This window comes from Brachionichthys hirsutus, chromosome 6 (genome assembly GCF_040956055.1).
Source record: "Brachionichthys hirsutus isolate HB-005 chromosome 6, CSIRO-AGI_Bhir_v1, whole genome shotgun sequence".
NCBI lineage: Eukaryota > Metazoa > Chordata > Actinopteri > Lophiiformes > Brachionichthyidae > Brachionichthys > Brachionichthys hirsutus.
In genome coordinates, this window is record NC_090902.1 from 12,403,224 (window position 1) to 12,423,174 (window position 19,951).

Sequence of the window (19,951 nt, forward strand, 5' to 3'; positions counted from 1 at the left end):
CGCACAGGTGTATGTTTGCTCACTCCTCCCCGAGTGCGTTGTTGTGTGTGTGTATGTGTGTGTGTGCGTGTGTGTTTTCAGAGAAGGGGGGAGGAGGTTCTCTGCGTAAAGGGTGACCTTTTACGAGGAAATGATTTAAACGATGCCCCGTCGTCACCATGGGGATACCAGCGGTGTGCGTGCAGGATGAGGGTTTGATGTGGAAAGAACGTCACGCTCATGCACGCGCGTAATCATGTGCACACAGTCGCCAACAGGTGCTCCCTGACACTTTGCGTGGAAAAGAAATTCCCCTAAATGTCCTGCAAGGCCCTGATCGTGTTTGAAACGAACAGCTGTTATCTCATACACGGCTAATATCCTGCTCTGAAGGGACGCTGCTGCTGTCTGGGGGGGGGGGGGGGGGGGTACAAAAGCGAGTGAATGGGAGGAGGCGGGGTGATAAAAAGGGGAGAAAAAGTAACTGGGGGGTGAAGAAGAAATGGGAGCCGTGGTAAAGAGAGGAGAGGAAGCGCGCAAGGGTGGGGGGGCGAACTGGATGCATGCAGATGGAGATCTATTCTCTCTGCGCGCAGACAAGATGGAAATGAGTGGGCGTCTGTGACGTCAATCAGTGTAGACACACAAACACAGAGTGAGACCCCCCCCCCCGCCCCCATCACCACCTCCTCTCTTCCAGTCCCGTGCTAATACATGCTTCAGTGCAAACAGCCACGGATCACATGCGTAAACATCAGCACACACTCACAACCCCCCCCCCCCACCCCCCCCCCCCACCCCCCTGACACGCTGCGCCCTGCTGACGCTGTCAGCCTCTCATTCCTGTCATTCATGCAGTAACAGAAGTGAGTGGGGGCTATAGAAAGAGGAATCAGAGGAAAGTTTCCACAACAAGCCAAACGCGTGTCATCATTCATGAGATTAAAGAGTCAGAGGAGTCTCTGGTTCCCTCTGTTATAAATCTAGAATGCACCGGGGGGGGGGGGGGGGGGGGGGGGGGGAGGAATTACACCGATTCAGAGGAATAAACTGTGAAAGCAGGACTTAACTTGAGCATGGATCTATTTTCCTGTATTAATGTCACACAGTGGCTGCTAACTGGAATGTCATCTGCGAGAAAACAGCGTCAATGTCAGGAATTCATTAGAATGTCCTTTCAACGTTTCTGTAAACAGCATCAAGGTGGAAGAAAAGAGTGGCCACTGCAAGGTTGGTGATGATCCAGAAGAGATCCTGGATTATGGATCAGTGTGAAATTAAATGGAGCTTCAACATTAGTTCCTCAATATGTCGGTTGATTAATGACCGATGTTTATGGAATTTGACACAGTCATGTAGGGTGGGGACCTCTATCTCAACACAGAATTACAGCTGGATCGGAGCCAGAATGATGTAAGGAGGGGGGGGGGGGAATCATTTTAATATTAACCCCCCCCCAAAAATACACATCAAATCCGATTCGATTTTACGTTTCATGGTTGGTGTAAAAAGATACCAAGAACAATTTAGAACCTTTTGGTGATGATCCAGAGTGTAAATCTAATTACGGGGGGAATGAGCTACTTGGCGGAGGTCTGCGCTCTCTGAGTGCTTTTCCAGTTAATCATCAAAACATCCAAATGAGCACATAATAAAAATGGTCACATTTACCATGTTTACTCCTGCGTGTACAAATTAGAAATGTCTTTAAAAAATCGAATACACTGAAACAAGCAATTTCAGAGAGTAAAGGACATTTAAATGAATTTGAAACATGTCTTTTTAATAATAAACATTAAAGAACATAGATTGAACCCGAACTTTTCTTTATATAGCTTCTGAAACATCTGCTTATGCTGCTGTAGCCCATAGATTAATCAGTTGTATTAACTTTAATGATGCAGTATCCACCGTGGGGATCCTGTTATGTCACTTTTAAAGTACAGAAGTGACAGAGAGGACAGACGCTGCTGGGCTCCGGTTGTCCTCGTCCAATTTTTTGGACCCGCCGCATCACTGAGAATGAATGAATGAATGAATGAATGTCACAGTTTCAACTGGAAGAGATAGAGACAATTTAAGCACTTTGGTGAAGTTTGGGTAACAGCCTGCTAAAAAGCTCATTTTCACCATGACCATTTTGGTGTGGGCAAGATCAGGATTGATGGACCGAGTTACTGCTTAATCAGTCCTGGAGCACCATGTCATCCGACATTTTCCGTATCATGACTCAGCATAATATACTTACGGTAATTTAACATGGGCCGACTTCCGACCGAGTCGGACCGACAAAACCCTCGGAACCAATTGTTGTCGTAAATCGACGACTCGCTGTATTAAAAAATTCCTTGATTCACATGTTGATTGGATCATAATCAAAGGAATCTAGATTGTTCTTTGTATCTTTATACGCCAGCCAAAGTGAATCAGAGTTGATATGTATTTTTAACCAATTTTTGTCGTCTGATTCCTTTATGAATGTGATTTTTGGTGAGTGAATTGAATGTATATATATTCCAAGGTATGATTACTTTTTTTGGGGGGGGGGGAACGTAAATTATAAGTAAAAAGGAAAATCTGGATTTTTTATTTTTTTTTGTATCCAGAAGAGTATCCGGATCACTCTCAAAATGTAATGGGCTCTAAGTGAGCTCGAGACCAGTCTGATTTATTTTCATCAAGATCCATAATCTTGCTGACAGACAGACACAGACGTAAAAAACACAGATGTGGAATTGAATCAGTCACTTAAACCTGCCTTTCCTGTCCACCTGATTGATCGCCTGTGAGAAGCTTGTGTGTCTGTCACATGGCTAACATTATGATCCATCCATGCTGCATTTAGTTTGCATAATTAATTAAGTGAGGTCTCAGTGACCCAGAGCTTCCCGAATGGCTTTGATGAATAAGAGACCAGCAGACCGGAGGCACAAGCCCCATTCGGGAAACATAATCACCTCCCATTATTTTCTGCACCACTTCCCGATTTGGATTGATGTAAGAGGAGTTAAAGTAATGAAGGCAAAATTTGAGCCATAAAATCAAACCAATGCATTAACGTTACAAGGACTAAGAAATGTGATCGACAGGCTTGATTCCCTCGTGGGCTTCTGACTCAAGCTCTATGGTGTGTGTGTGTTTTTTTTTTTTGGCAAGTTCGCCTTTAAGAGTCGTGACGACACAGACTTCTATCTGGAGAAAAGAAAAACTATTTTTGAACGAGTCCTCAGCGCCTCTCAATCCTTGCTGTTAAGGGTGAACTTGAGGATAAAGTAAGAGTGCTTCAGTTTCAATGTGGGTGTGTGTGCTGTGTTGGAGGGCGACTGCAAGTTTGAATGGGGGGTGGGGGTTTGCGGGGGGGGGGGAGCATTTAGAGATGCTTGCAATGCCAATTGCGATATGTCTTTGAGTAGAATGGTTTTCTTGGCTGATTTTCATCAAGGTTTTTATCCTCTTGTACCCTCTGCTGAAAGAGGACTGAGTCATAGCAGTCAAGGAAGCATGTGGGTGGGAGGCACACAGTGGGTGGGGTGTGTGTGTGTGGGGGGGGGGAGAGAAAGTTAGAGGATGTGGGATGTCGGTGGTTTTTGGGTAAATGGGTATAGATGGTGTACAAAAATGAGAGTGTGAAAAACAGAGATCCATCTCATTACCTGGTGGTCATCGTTCAAATAAGCAGAAAGTAAGACCCTCATTGTGTGCTAAAGGGTGTTTCACGTCACCGGGTTCCATCGGGGCTCTTAAAGAAGCTGAAAGAACTCGTGAGACCTCAGAGGGAGAAACTCATTTGGATGACTTGAGCCTTTCATTTTCATTTACACTGCGGCCGCTGATGCAAGACCAGATTCAGAAATGATGAAGCTGTCAAACCTGCATGTGTGAGACTTTAAAATGATGGCGAGGAGAAACAAAAGCACTGATATTCTCCTTGTCTCCTTGGGAGTGTGTGTGTGTGTGGGGGGGGGGGGGGGGGGGGGGGGGGCACTAGGAAAATTTATGTGCACACTCCTGCAAATGTGAGTGTGAGCTGCTGCTCTAACATCACTGCTGTCGTCACTGCAGCCACCTCACAGTGACTCCCCTGTGGCCTGGCAACCTCCCACGTTCTTCACATCACCCCCCCCCCCCCTGCTCCTCTCCCCTTTGCTTTACCTATAACCTTGCCCCCCCCTTGCATCTCCTGCACCAACTGCATTTTCTCATCTATCCATCTCTGTCCACTATCTCGCCCTTTCATTTCACCCCCGCCGCCACCTTCTCTCTCTCTCTCTCTCCCTCTATGCTTGTTTTCATCTCTCGCCCCCTCATTTGCGGTGTGGGTCTTCCCTATCTTTCGTCATGCTCGATGCCTCCACCGTGCTGCCTGTCTCTATGGAAACCCCCGAGTGGACAAGAGCGGCTCAGAGGTCTGTGAGACGCTGATACAGACCCATATTAGATCCCCCCCCGCCCCCCCGAGAGCCACATACTTCCATCCTTGTGTGTAAATTGGTAGTGTGTGACAGTGCCATTTACCTGCCATCACACGAGTCCGTACTGTGGCAAGTAGTAGAGATGCCCTCATCTCCCTTGTGCACACCACTCAGGTGTGAAGCGGGTCATGGGGTGGGGTGGGGGGGGTGGAACACCATTGTTTCATGACGCTGAAGGTCTCTTCAATTACTAGATGCAGAAAGGGACCACCTGATGCTGCCTCTGTAAATGTATTCCCTTCTGAACACGCGCACACAAACACAGACGTGCGGCTGGCCCCTTCCTCGCTCGTCTCGCACCTCGTGAACCGTGTTTTCATCACACTTACACACTCTTGAGTCTGCGGCGTTGCGTAGATTTGTGCGTCACACGGGTCCTGACACATTTACAGGACTGGCGATTTTGCAATGAGAAAGCATCACACAGACAGAACTTCATAGGATTGCATTGCAACCTCTGGACGCCATCGTGATTTGACGGTCATGGGATGGATATACGTCGGCTGCACGCCATGTCACGCTGGGTGAATGTTGAACGGGCGTGAATGAGAGTCGTGGCACTTAAGCTTGTTGCCTCTTTCAAGTTGAGATTTGAATGCTTTTGAAAGAATGACATTTCTCTCACGTCTTTGTTGAGTTTCTCCTTTATTTTATCAAAACGTACACGAATAAAATACAACAAAGGACTACATTAAAGAAGGGATCCAAACGGGCAACAACTGAACACACACACACACACACACACACACCCAACCAAGCCCCAGGCCCCACCCCGTTAACACGCACAGTGCAGTGAGATAAAGACATGCCAAAATATGTCCCTCATTTAGGCACTTGATTTTCCCTACCGAACCATCTTTGGTCATAGTCGCTGTCGCACGGCTCCGAACTCAGATTCAATAAAGGTTCGACGTGGATTCAAACTCGTTTTTCGTGCCGTTTGTTGATGCTGTGAATTTCAAGAATGCCGACCCGCATCTGAGAGGAGTCATGAGCTTTCAAATGCAAAGCGCTTTGCTTGAAGCGGATCCGCACTCACTGCCGTCGTAAAGCTGACCCAAAGCAGCAGCAGCCTGACCGCCTCCTCGGGGTGAACTTTAGCATAATGAAAATCAACACGAGACGATACAGCACGTCACATGATTGCAGAAAGGACTCCACAAAGGGAAAGGAGGAATCAAGCAGTACGTTGTAACACGAATTTAACCTGAAAACAAGGCTGTGTATCTGCACACAATATATTGTCATTAACAAGCTGTACAGTCATAGTGAAGGCATATTTATTTTTGTATGTACTATCCAGAATGTTTACCACTGAGTATTATTATCTTGTAAAGTCTTGCAAAAATAGATGATTTAAGTAGATTAAAAGCCTTTGCTTTTGTTGATATATATATTTAGCTCATGCGTGTCCTTTTTTGTGTTTATAGAATACTTCATGAATGCATGTGTGTGTATTGGTGTTGTGCATGCATGTGTGTTCTAACAAAACTAGTGTAACACACCATCAGTATTGTTATTGTTATCTTTTTTTTTTTTAGAATACACTCTGTTCAGTGAAAGATTAACAAAGTTTACTGCTTAAGAAGCACAGAGGTCACACAGTATTTGGCAGTGAGAGAACAGTCCTAATTGATCCATGCACAATATCCACCACAGGCGAGTTCCACATTCCCAACAAACCCATTAAGAACAACACAGTAAGAACAGGAACAGAGTGCACAAGAATTCAAGAACATGGAAGTGTGTGTTGTGTGTGTGTGTGTGTGTGTGTGTGTGTGTGAATGTCAACAACACAGCTGGTTTCCCAGGGAGACCAATTGGGCTATGACTCATCCAGTGCATACAGAAGATTCTGGAATTTGACAAGATTGGAAGAATTGTTATTTCCCACCCACAAAGTCTGTGTAATTAAATGTAATCGTGTTAGAACCTTACGGCGTAAACTGAGAGTTTAATGTAAAAACCTGCTTAATCCCACCCGCAAATGTCTATTATAGACCAAAACAGTTTATCCCTGGATGAGAGCATCCGTCCTCAGGCTTCCTACGCGGCGAGCCCCTTTCCCATCGCTCAACGGTTGGGAATAATTACGTATATGCCTGCTTTTTCTTAGACTATTCCGGTCTGTGTGTGCAGGTGTAAGGGGTACGGTTGGTAAAGCAGCGCGGACCCCCCTTGGGGTATGTAATAGCTGCAGTAGCTGGGCTCCGCTAAATAGGGGGCGCTGTGCTCAGCAAGATACGGGGCAGGCTGGTAGAAGCACGTCACGTGGTTTGTGTTGGGGATGATATTCTGCTCCCCCAGAACCCTCAGCGCCAGCACCGTGATCATGTTCAGTGTCTGGCGCCTCTCGTGTCCCATGAGACACACTGTGCTGTCGTCTACGACGCGACGCAGGGTCATCAGGTACTGATACTTGCTTCTCTCCTCGCCGATGAAGTGGTTCTTCAAGTAGGACAGGATCTTCCTCTGCTGCTCCTGCACGTCGGGGAAATCGATGAAAAAGCGCGAGCACATGTAGCGCTCCAGCGTCTTTATCTGCGTCTCGCTGGCTGGCCGGTAGTCCCTGACCAACAGGTTGCTGTACTTCAATAAGCCGCCACCTCGGATCTCCTCGGGGTTTCTAGTGGCAATTAGGCGGTAGCGCAGGTGATTCATGGCTGCGTCAAAATCGCCGTACATGCTCTCTGCCAGTACCTCTACAGCGGGGACTGAGTCAGATGCATGAGGACCGACGCGCTGCTCAGGCGTGTCTGTGGTTACCGTAGGGACCGCTTCGTTCTCAGGCATGCAGCTGGATGCTTCATCAGCCTCTGGAGGGGCAGATTCAGGCCGGCCTCCGCGTTGAGGCTGAGGCGGCGCGGTAGGGGTGGCGTTTGGAATCGTGAATGGAAAAGAAGCAGGCTCTGTAACTGGAGGCAATGATGAGACATGATCGCCTTCCTTTTCATCCTCCAACTGTAGATCTGAAACGTCTGGCTGAAGAGGTGACTCTTTCATCTGCTCTTCACTGTCTGTGCTCGGTATCAAAGGCTCCATGTCTGGAGATACCTGAAGGTCCTCTGTCTCAACAGGCGGGGTGAGGCACAGGAGCGGGGGGCTTGGACAGAGCGGGGGAGGGCTGGGGCTAAGCATAGGAGGGGTCAGGTAAGGAGGTGAGCTGAGACAGGAGGAGGTAGGGCTGAAACTCAGGGGCGGGGAGCTTAAACTGGTAGCAGGGCTGACGATGCTCAGCTCCTGAGATGAGAGGCAATGAGATTGAGGGCTCAGACATGGGGGAGGGCTGAGGCTGGGTGGTGAGAAAGTGAAATCAGGCGGGGCTAGATTGGGCACCGAAGGGCTGAGACAGGAAACAGGAGGGGTGGCACAGTGGGAAGCGGAGGGTGAACTAAGTGTGGACTCTTGTGGGTCGTCGTCTGCTTGGTTCAAGTCCATCATTTTGGCGTGTAGATCTACGCATCCTTCATCACTGAGCTCAACTTCTGAGCTACAGATAGTTTCCTGGGGGTTCGAGCCTGGATTCACTGATTGAAGAGGCTCTGGCTGTCTGGATGGAGGGGGTTTGTCTGCAGGGGGGGACTGGATCTCGTCATCTAAAGGCAAATGGGTTGACAATATCTGAGTGTTAACTGTCTCACACGCACCCTCTGTGATTAGCTGGGGGGGTGCCATTTCATGAGGTAAACCTGGATCCACGGCAGAGGTGGAGATTAAATCAGGGACTGGCTCTGGAGCAGAAGCAAGGTCGAAACTTGAACTTTCGTTAGTGGGAGTGTTGGGTTCGGGACCAGGCTCTGTCTCAGGAGAGGCGCTGGCTGATACGGCAGCTGTGGGGTGTGAACTGGGAGTTGTTGGCTTCGGCTCATATGCTATCTGAGGTTCGCCGCTGGGGGAGGGGCTTGGATCGGGAAGCGGCGCTATGACCGCCTCCCTTTCAAATACTGGGCCCGTGTAATGATTGGCGGCAACCTTCTTACACATTCTCCTGGGGGGTTTGGGAGAGGAATGTTTTAACACCACCATGTGAGATGTGAGTCTCTCTGAGGTCTTTTTGTCATTGACGAGGCCTGGGGGCTGTGCAGGCAAAATATCCTGAGAGTCTGGGGGGCCGACTGTATCGAGTGTGGGTGTTTTATCTGTGTTGTCATTGTGCAGCGTGCCGTGACTCCCCAGTGTGTCCTGTATGCCAGTGGGCTCTGTGTTAATAGATACGGAAGAGGCAGCGCAGGAGCAATCAATGCCCCGCAAGTCCTCTCGGTTTTCTGCTTCTGATGTTAAAGTATCTTCCGTCGCTTCACTCATTTCCATATCACACCCCCCGTCTTCTTGCTCCCCTGTTCCTACTTTGCTTTCATCTGCTAACCGTGTCTCTGTCTCTGTCGGCGACAGCATGATGGAGTCGAGAGCGGACTCGGGCGTTTCGTCTTCGTCACTGCCTCTCTGATCCTCACTGAAAATCTCTGAGAGTTGCGTGCCGAGATGATCTTCTGTCACGTTCGGCGATTCCACCCGGCTGTCTTCGGAGACTTCCTGCGTCTCAAACGGTCCCGTGTGCTCTTTGAGCCCGCCCTCTTGGGAGGGTTTTGCGTGGTCAGGTTGTTGGTTGAGGGAGGAGTGCTCTTCCTGGGTGGAGGGTGCTGGGTTTGGGCCGTCACAGGGCTGGGTTTGCTCTGACTGATCGGCTTTGCCAGACGGCTCCGGCTTACGTCTGAGTTCAAGCTGCGCTGGTGGCTCAGCTTCCTCACCTTTGTTTTTCTTTGCTGATAAAAGGTTTAGGGGCGTCTGGTCAGAAAGGTCAGTCTTCTTTAAGTCTTCTGTGTGTTCAGCCACTTCATTCGGCTCTTTTGATATTTTCTGTTCAATGTCTTTCTCAGCTTTGGAGTGTTTATTCCGGTTTAAAGGTTGGCTTTGCTGTGTGAGTTCCTTTTTGGACTCCCTTTCACGTACCTCGTCTTTCTGTTTCGTCTGAGCCCCCTCTTTGCTAGACAAGTCTCTAGCGACGGGCTTCTGGGTTTCTGGACCAGTGGCCTGTTTGAGTGGAGAGGGGGACTCTTTACTCGGATCCTCTGCAGGCTGATCCTGAAGATCAACAGTATTATTCTTGTGTTGCGAATCCTGTTTCATGTAGGACTCCAGGAGTCGATCCAGAATGATCTGGAAGGAATCGACGCTGAACTCAAACTGCCGCCGCAGGACGCTAACGAATTTGAGCTCTATGTTTTTGCCGCTGTTGTTGGAGAGAGAGATGAGGCTCCAGCGGTCGTACTCGTTGAAGACCTTCACCATCTTCTGGACATAGGCCTCCTTCATTGTAGCACTGCTGATCCGCTCCCGATTGACCCCCGCAGGTAAGCACTCCAGCAAGCAGCCGAGCACCGACTCCTTGATCACCTGAAAGGAGAAGAGGTCACATGACAGCTTCTACTGATGATGGCAATCGCAGTGTCATTTTGTTTGTACCATTGATCTGAATGATATAATGCTCTTGTGGTTTAGTTTTCTGCATAACGCAATTAAATATATTAAAGCTGCACCGCTATTGATTCAGCCTCGTGGCAAAATGGTCTGTAACGAAATTATGGTTGGGATTTAAATAACATCATCTGGTGAATAAATTCTGGAACACCTTCGAGTTGCTGGATATTCAGTGTCGCACTCGAGGATAATAGGGAAGGAAAATGAAAGAGAACACTGAGGCCTAATTCGACACTCTTATTATGATGACTGCTTTTACTTGAAACTCCTCTTGACTGGGCAGCTCCACTCCGAAGATGATGTCCAGGTCCTTGTAGCTCGTCCCGTTGTCTCGGACGAGGACGTGGCTGGCTGTGGAGCCGTTCAGGCGGACATCCCGGACGATGATTCCCTGCTCCTGGAGCCTGGTCCGCACAGCTATGATGATGTCTCTGGGACGTAGCTCCAGTGTAGGAAAGTTCCCCCGGCCGTGGATTGGAACCACCTCTGATAAAACCTGATGAAGAACCTCCACTTGCTCAGCGTTCAGGCTGTGGAACCGTTGGCTGGATCTGGTTTCGGGCATGCTGTAGCCCTGAAAGGGAGGGATGGAGGACGGACAATCACATTTCATTGCAGCTTCCCAACAAAACGTGATGCGTGTTTAAGCCTCACTCTGTGTCTCACTAGCACACGTAACACTCACTCAGTCACACTCGTTTGCTCACTCCCTGCCAGTCTGCTGTCTGCGACTCACAGCTTGGCTGGCAGCTTTTCCCACAATGTTAATGTAACTGCTGTGTTCATCAGCAGACACATGGAGAATTCTGCATAGATATGGTGTGTATAAATACACATTACAATATTTACCACTACCAAGAGACCAATAACATCTAACAGCCCCTTCATTTACACTCTATCAGATACCATATCTGATTTAGTTATTTCAAAAAATAAAACAATTAACAACAATATATATATATTTTTTTGCTAAATTATATAACACGAATAAAAACAATTAATATAATAATTCCAGGTAAGGTGGACTTGATCTTTGTTTACAGAATGTTTCCAATAGTGGAGCAAGGGTTAAGCTGAATGAGTCATCACCAGCAGACTGCATTAATCACACCAACGTCACTAATTAAAGACACACATCTGTTTTTGTGTCCGTGTATGTGTGTGTGTGTGTGTGTGGCACGCGTGACGCGCATACATTGCCTCCCACACACACACACACGCTGAACACCTTTGCAAATTGTCTGACAAATTGGAACAAAGTGGGATTTAATATCAGCCAATCTAGTTTGACTGTCACATCCTCCGGGCAGCGTCGCATGGAGCCTCTGCATCCAGACTGCATCAATCAGTCGGCATAAACTAGACCCATCCTTCAATAAGCCAAACAGCATTTGCCTGTTTGAGTCAGCGGCGTCTCGGCGATGTTGATTGAGTGTGCATGTGAAAGTGTTTCCGGGACAGAGTGCTCGTGTTTGGAGTCTGCCACTGTGGTGCATAGCAGCCCATTATGATCTATTGTTTGCATTCATCAATGGATGTCAGTCAGTGCTCCATCTGAATGCTGCTGATTGCTAGTATTCATCAGGACGAGGGTAAATATTGGGGTAAGTAATGAGAAATAATGGGACGCTCGATGGTGTTTATTTGTCAAACATCTTACAGAGCGATAGTTCCCTAACGGCCACAAACAAAAACTATTAAAGGGAGTGTTTGAAAATCCTCCAAATCTATTGCACTCATTCCAACACAGTGTCCCCCCCCCCCCCCCCTCCAAGCATTGTAAAAGTTACACAAAAAAGGTACAGGGACTGCGTTCATTCAAAAGTAACTGAATATTCTCACCGGATGACCAACAAGTTCAGCCAGAGAACACAAAACTCTGAAAAAATCTGCTGTGGATGAAACATCTGAGCCAAACTTCAACAAGCAAAAAAAAAAGCTGACAGTCACACACACACACACACACACACACACACACACACACACACACAGGGGATCAATGCAGTTTCAGGTGGCTGGTGTACAATAAAGCAGTGAGCCGAGGCACTGCAGGGCTGTTCTCCATCGAGTCCCTGTACCCGCCCCCGCCCCCTCCCTTTTGGCACTCTTCTGCAAACTTCCAGCCTGAGTGACTCATCCAGGCGTACCGGCTGAGCTCACACATAATCTACGGTCATTGAAAGCCCAACAAGCCCAAGGGACTCTGGGCACGGTGGATTAGATCAAACGCAAACAACAACCCTCTGCAAACTTGCCATTTCCAATAAAATACATTCAGTCTATACAGGCTATACATGCACAACAAATCTGTCCTGTGGACAAAACTCTTCAAGCAAATCCATTTGCTTAAACAATGTTAAATTACATTTATTTTACTGGACCACAGATTCTAGAACATACATACATGTGGTTTTTATGACTTAAAAGACATGTTTCCTCTAAACTTCTCCTTAAAATACGGTTTCCTCAAATACTAGTGGGAAAGCCGCCGCCTGGGGGATTCAAGTTGACTTTATAGTGCATCACTATACCAGCACCCCCAACTGGATCTGATCCAGAGCCCTGCCGGCTTCATTTATGTCACGCTGCTCTTCACTCCTTTCACCTAATCACGGACTTACTAACGCCCGGCGTGGCAGGCGAGGAAACTTAAGTGCCTAAGAGACAGGATGAAAAGCACATTAGCCTGAATCACGGCTGTGTCTGCTCCACGAGAAAAGTACATGATCCAAGTCGTTAAAGCTCCGTCCGTACCTGTTGCTGTGGCATCTTACGGAGCGGCAGGCTCCTGACGTGCGGCTGCTGAATTTATCTTAAACCTCGAGAGTCCCCTACAAAAGCCTCAGGTCCGCTGAGTCTGTTGTGGTGCGGGGATGGATTTTCCTTCTGAAAGTCCTCGCCCACTCCTGCTGGACTAAGTGCTGACGCTGCCCTTGTCCCCTGCGAGGCGTGTGGAGCTCGAGTGTGTGCGCGGGTTCATCCGGGCGCTGTCCAGGAGCTGGTGCTGAAACCAAGACTGGAGCGAGTCCTCGCGCTCTTGTTTTCTCCTCCGGCCGCCCGCAGCGTAACGCAGTTTCCATAGCGACCTGCCGTCATTCAGTCATGACTGGGGTGTGTGCGCGCGCGCGTGTGTGTGCGTGTGTGTGCATCAGCATATAGTAGCAGGTGAAATGTAATAATAGTGTTTGTGTCCATGTCTTAAAATAAAGGTTTACCTAAAATCAGAGCTGAGCCCTCAGCGGAAGTTTCTCGGTACATTATTCATGTTTGGACCCGTCCTAAAGTCAGCCCGCCAGCTTGGTGACTTTTATTGTTTTGCCTGTTCTGGTGTGTCTGTTATTAGCTCCGCAGCTGTTCGGAGCGGGTTTTAGGGCAGGAGCGGGTTTTTATCTCCAAACCCACTTTGGAAGACTTTCTTATTCTGATGCGTGTTGAGAATATTTAGGACACTTCTCATTCACTTCTTCCTAAAATGTGATGTCCACAGAGGACATACAGTATGAGTCATCCATGAAGCTCCCGCCCCCGTCCCAGCCGCTAATCCCCCACCCCCCCCCGCACACACACACACGCACACACTCACATACTTCCACCTCCCTTATCCCAAACCCCATTCGGCCGACCGGAGCACGTACACAACGGAATCTTTTTCTCTGTCTTTCCTTGAGGTATCATTTTTAACTGTTATAAATGTTGAAAATAAAGTAAAAGAAACATGATCGAAAGCGTAAAAGGCAAACATTTGAGTAGCTAAGTAGAAAAAGGTCATTTTACACCCCCCCCCCCCCCCCGCCCCACTGAACGAGCACGGGTGACGTCACTAGACGTGTACAACAACCAACCGATACCGGGTACAAACTATTTTTAGCCGAGATGGGACATGTCTGCTTTGGACACGCGTGCCCGTCCACTTCCCGAACCGTCGTGACGTAAGAGGCGCGAGCACGCCCAGCAAAATCGTGACCGTGTGACGACGGTAAAAGGTGGTTTCTCCTCATCAGTGTGGCCCAATGCGCGCATTTACCCAGCAGAGATGGCATCAATACAGCAGCGCGCTGCGCGCCACCGCAAAACGCATTCATCTCCTAACATAATACAGAACAGCAGCTTTATTATGAAGGATTCATGAATGAGAGCCGCTTCACGTCACGGTGATGCGCATTGCGCATGCGCCGAACGAGCTGTTTACACATTTTTAGTGGCTGAATTACATTTAAAAACGTTTTCATGAAGGAATAAAACATTTTAGGACAATTTTGAAATTGTCGCTGTGACCCCCCCCCCCACACACACACACAAGACAGTTTAGCGAAACCCATACTGAGCGTTAAAGTGACACGCTCATGCGGGAAGCATGCGCAGGGAGAGACCGCTCGTCGACGCGATGTTTTTGCTCAATCGAATCAGAGAGAAATCGTGATGATCATGTCGAATATGGAGAGTATCCTTTCCTGTCGGAAATACAGGCACCAAAGCAGTAGCTGCGTAAATGTGAATTAACCGGGCTTCAGGACGCAACTTCTGCCTCGTCATTCACCGATGATGGAAAATAGTGGTAAATTAAATTAAGCCAGCTCACCTAGCTAAATTAGATAATGGTGGAAATCATTTTTCTTACTCAACACTGTCGAATTAGGTCATTTTCCTCTGATGCTACAGTTTATATGCAGCAAATGCTTTACGGTTACTGTTATATTAAAACGAATTGAAGCCGAAACTGTCCTTTAACCAGCCACACAGGACATCTGTTCAACCTGAAGTTTGCTGCCAAGGATCTACAGCGCAGCGCCAAGAAATGTGACAAAGACGAAAAGGCAGAAAAGACCAAAGTGAAGCAGGTCGCTTTGTTTTGAGAATTTACCATCTAGTAGGACGTGCTGGTCTATGATCTGGATAAGGGATCGACCCCATTTTCCTTTGTTTCTCAGGCTATCCAGAAGGGGAACACGGAGGCAGCCAGGATCCATGCAGAGAATGCAATCCGGCAGAAGCATCAATCCATTCACTTCTTGAGGATGAGCACACGTGTGGATGCTGTGGCTTCAAGGGTCCAAACTGCAGTCACCATGAACCAGGTGAGGACTGCAGGTCAACGGGCTGGTCACGTCTCCCAATGGTAACCTGTAGAAAACAAATCTAATCTATAATCATACATCCAGAAGTGTTGTGACGCTGTAACATGTTGACAGGAGCAGAATCCGTCCATCCGTCCGTCCATCCGTTCGTCCATCCATCCTCTTTCAAACTAGAGACGGTTGTACCGGTAATCATCTCGTCCACAGCCGCTCATCCACCTTGTGGCTCACAGGTTTGCTGGAGTCTATCCCAGCTGGCTACAGGCGAGGTACACCCCGGATGAGACGCCAGCTCATCATGGTGCCACACGAAAGATGAACAAACACACAACCTCACACCTATGCACAATGGGGTGTCACCAATTCACCTAAGCGGCATGTTTTTGGAGGCGGCAGGAAGCCGGAGAGCCAGTGAATTTCTAATTATGTTTGATCAAGATTCAGTTCAGTTTAATATAAACACAAAATATTAAACCTTTAACCTTTTGAGCGTTATCTGTATTTGGTACATACACCTGCAACATATTCCAGAAAACTTGTTAGAGCATCAAATTTGCAATCACACCTGGAGGCATTGTGTTTTTAGGTTGTCTACCTCCATTTTCGTGATCAACCACTCTTCTATGCATCGGCCCCTGTTTTGTGCATAGCCTTGAGGGAATTCCTTCAAATTTGGCATAAACATTCACAAGGACTCAATAATGAAACAGAAATTGAACATGCTTTTCAAAACATGCTTTTCACTACAGTCCAGGAATGTATGCACTAATGACAAACAAATAACTAATGGAATAAAATCATGGTTTATATTTAAATGTCAAAGGTCAGCTTGCCTTTGACATTAAAATGTTCTCCAAAACACTTTTCTGACGTTACTCACCATTTCACAGGAAGTAGAATGTCCCCATATTTCAGTCAGATGCAGGTACAGTCTGAATTACTGAGATTCATTTTTTGGTTGTTCACCTTGAAACTGGGATGACTGTATAATTTTTCCGATGTACATTTTTCCACATTTTAAGATTTGTTGCTTCCTCATCTTTGATATTTTGGGTCGCTGAACTTTTCGAGAGGGGACTCTATACTAATCGCTGATAGAATCAGCTGGTACATTTTGTTGTCCTCAATCCAAACTTTGAAATGTTTCTGCCATTATATTTAGAGTTAGCATAGACTTCCTGTAAATATTGCACATATTTACACAGAAGACATTTAATTGTCTGGTATTTTCATTTTTCCAGTTTGAGTATATTTTAAAATTAGAGAAAATATGCTGAGATCATTTCTAAGTCTACCACTACTAAGACTATTACTTCTGATCATTATGGCACTTATTTTCTCTATATTATCATTCTTGTCACCACTGGCAACACCAGAAGAGTGAAGAGTCCAGCCCTTCTGGAAGGGTTGGGCTATCACTGCAACCTAGTCTCCTTTGGTAAACAGTACCAGTTTATTTTCCCTACCACTTCCCGCCTTCTTGGTATACACCTGCCCTTATAATGGCCCCTGTGCTCACTGACAAAGATGTAGGAATAGAACAGCGTTTACCTGATAATAGTTATTCTGCTATTTAGAAATGTTTGGTAGATATGGGTTTGCATATTTAGCAAATATTCCACTGAGCATAAGTTTGTAAACTATGTTATCAAACACTTTTCAAATGTCCTATTTTGATCTTTTGCTCTGTCACGAATCTACAGATAACCTTCTTTAAGATCACAGCCATCAAAGGTTCCACACAAAGGAAAGCGAGATAGTCAGAGAGAAAATGCATGCAAACAACAAGCCACCAATTACATGATGTAATTTCAAGGTTTAGGCTTTTACCTCGTCCCTCTCATGAAAATGGCTATAATTCAGATTCACTGTGGGACAGATGTAATTTCATAATGGTTTCTGTAGAAATGGAAACGCTGAGATGAAATGGTGTACTTGGAAACACGTCTTTGAGTCTCTGTATGGAGTTTTAATGCTGCTGCCTGACTCAGGAAACATTAACACTATGGGGGGGGGGTCAACTACTGGGAGGTTGGGCTGACAAGATTAGTCGTCAGTCAGCATCAGCTTTAAAAGATCAGGGACGCACTGAGGAGCTTTAGAAATCCATGACAGTGTGTCTGGTTAAAAGGGCAGACGTGACCCCTAGTGGAAGTATTGGGGTACTGCATTTTACACTTTGAATGACAGGACTCAACTCCCTGTTTTACTTAAAGTGCTCTCGTTTTTCAAATTAAAAACTAATTTGTCATCATATGTTTTCAAGGTATCTAAATCCATGTCTGGAGTGGTGAAGTCTATGGATGCTACGCTGAGAAGCATGAATTTGGAGAAGGTACAAGAGTCAACATGATTTCAGACTTAAATACACACAAGAAGGTGAATGAATGTAACAAAATATTCTTTTGGGATTTATTTTGTTTTTCCTGTCTCTCTTACTTTGTTGCAGATCTCTGCACTAATGGAAAAGTTTGAGAACCAGTTTGAAACGCTTGACGTGCAGACAGCTCAGATGGAAGACACAATGGGAAACAGCACCACTCTGACAACACCTCAGGTTAGCACCAACCTTTACCAATGGGGATCCTACGGTCCTGTGGCGACCTGTGAAGGAAGTCTTAACATCAGTAGTAACTCAAATGTTTCATCATCTAAGTGCCTCATTTTGACATTGCTGATTGTTGGTTGGTCTGTAGAATGAAGTGGATTCGCTGTTGCATGAGATGGCTGATGAAGCAGGGTGAGTAACAGTTTGCAAACAGCAAAGACAACCTTAACAGAAAAAAACCCCATACTTGTACTCACTAAAACAGACAGCTTAAAATAAAATAAAAACACAGACTAATGCACTAAAAGCTTTAGTTGCGTGACTTTCATATGAAAGACGCAGGATAAATCGGTTCTGCTGTTTTCATGGTTCCCAATTAAATCCAAAAAGAAAACAAAAGCAGCTAATAAAACACTGTTCTGAGGTCACAATGAGTTGTTCTATGTTCCTTAATTTCTTCAAGAGCACAGCAGCCAAGCAGATATAATGGTGGAACTGTTCCTGTGTTTTTTTCTTTATTATTATTTTAAAGGTTGGACCTCAACTTGGCCCTCCCTTCAGGCCAAACTTCCACAGTGGCTTCGTCTGCGGCGTCAACGGAGCAGGTAGTGCATCCAGTACATGTGGTATAGATGAGGTGACAACGTGATACCTGCTCTCTGTTACAAACTGCCAGCAGTGTTCACTGAAGAATCAGCATGAGAGGAGACTGCCATTGTGCCTCTTCCCAGCTCAGTCCACTCCACTACGACAGTGGCGCAGTGGTTGAGAGGGAACTATTCAGGATAGAAGAGACAGATGAGGCAAGCACGGAACAGGTTCTAGAGCAGGTGAAAGGTAGGCTGAGCGAGGAACATAGGGTAATGTGTGAGGGGGAGATAGGGACCGGAGAGATAGAGGCAGCGATAGCAGGACTAGGGAGGAATAAGAGTCCGGGGATAGATGGGATAATAGGGGAATTTTATTTAGAATTTAGGGAGGAATTAGTGCCAGTGCTAGATAGGTTGTTTAGGAGGATAGAAGAGCAGGGAGAGATGCCAATTAGCATGAAGACAGGGTTAGTAACGATCATTCACAAGAAGGGAAGTAGGGATAAGCTGGAAAACTACAGGCCACTTAGTATGCTAAATGGAGATTATAAGATATTAGCGAGGGTATTGGCGAGCAGGATAAAAAGTGTGATAGGGACAGTGGTGGGGAGCACACAGGCTTATAGCATACCGGGCAGGGATATAGCAGACACGATTAGCAGCATCAGGGACACCATAGACTACATGAAGAGGGACAAAGGAGGGATAGTACTGAGTTTAGATCTGAACAAAGCATTTGATAGAGTAGATCACACATATTTGTACAGGGTGCTAGAACGAGTGGGCTTCGGGCATAGGATGATAGGATAGATAAGGAGGATGTATGATAGGGCAGTGAGCTGTGTAAAGATTAACGGTATAGTGACCAGCACGTTCAGGTTAGAGAGGTCAGTTAGGCAGGGGTGCCCGCTATCGGCTCTGCTGTACTCGCTGTCGGCAGAGCCGCTAGCGGCATTGATGCAGCACAACGATAAGATTAGGGGTGTAGAGCTACCGGGTGGTCAGATTAGTTTATTATATCAGTATGCGGATGACACAACAGTTACAGTGAGGGATACGGAGAGCGTAGTAGAGGTGTTGGAAAGTGTAGAAATGTATGGCAGGGCGTCAGGAGCCAGGGTCAACATAGAAAAGTCAGAAATAATGTATGTAGGGGCAGACAGGATAGGGAGGGTGGACATAGGGCTGAAAGAGAGGAAGGATTATTTTAGGGTGTTAGGAGTCAACTTAGGGATAGCGGATAGAGAAGGGAGAGACATGCAGTACGAAGGGATAGTCAACAGCATCAGGAAGTCGTTGAGGTTTTGGAAGAGGAGAGGGTTGAAACTGAGGGGGAAAGTGGTTGTGGTGAATGGGTTGGTGATGAGTAAGCTTGTGTATGCGATGGCTGTGTTGGATGTGCCGGAGAGGGTGATGCGAGATGTGGATGAGCTAGTTAAGGATTTTCTATGGGGAGGGAAGGGAGTCAGGATAGCTAGGGAGGTACTGGAAAACGATTATGTGGACGGGGGATTGAAGCTGATTAATTTACGAGATAAGGTGAAGGCACTTAGAGTTAAAACGGTGATTAGATATTTGGATAAGAGTAGGGACCATGGGTGGAAGGTTTTTTTGAGGGAGGCGATAAATAAATGTGGGGGGTGCGGGGAGAGCGGAGTGTACATGGCACTGAAGAAGGCAAGAATGAACGGAGTGAGTGAGTTTTATAAGGAAGTACTGGCGGCATGGGGAGAGTTTGTGAAGCATGTGAAGTATGAGTGTGCGAACGTGAAGCAGGTATGGGAGCAACCACTGTTCTTTAACCCACAA

General features: G+C 46.8%; 1 protein-coding gene across 1 annotated transcript; it reads right to left on the reverse strand.

Annotated features, from left to right (window-relative positions):
• Positions 1-6,563: 6,563 nt before the first annotated feature.
• Positions 6,564-14,674, reverse strand: LOC137895319 (terminal nucleotidyltransferase 5C). The gene is made up of 4 exons (XM_068740800.1): positions 14,666-14,674; positions 10,189-10,503; positions 9,546-9,845; positions 6,564-7,151 (listed from the first exon to the last, which is right to left on the reverse strand). The coding sequence occupies exons 1-4, from the start codon at positions 14,672-14,674 to the stop codon at positions 6,564-6,566; spliced, it is 1,212 nt and encodes a 403-aa protein (XP_068596901.1).
• Between the last annotated feature and the right edge of the window lie 5,277 nt (positions 14,675-19,951).

What these genes read in the sequence shown, in the direction of transcription:
- LOC137895319 (XM_068740800.1), bottom strand. An exon ending in CCAGTCAAGAGGAGTTTCAA is followed by an intron (nt 9,846 to 10,188) that starts GTAAAAGCAGTC and finishes TTCTCCTTTCAG; the next exon opens with GTGATCAAGGAGTCGGTGCT. An exon ending in CGCAACACAAGAATAATACT is followed by an intron (nt 7,152 to 9,545) that starts GTTGATCTTCAG and finishes CCCGCTGTAGAG; the next exon opens with GTACTGGCAGAGAGCATGTA.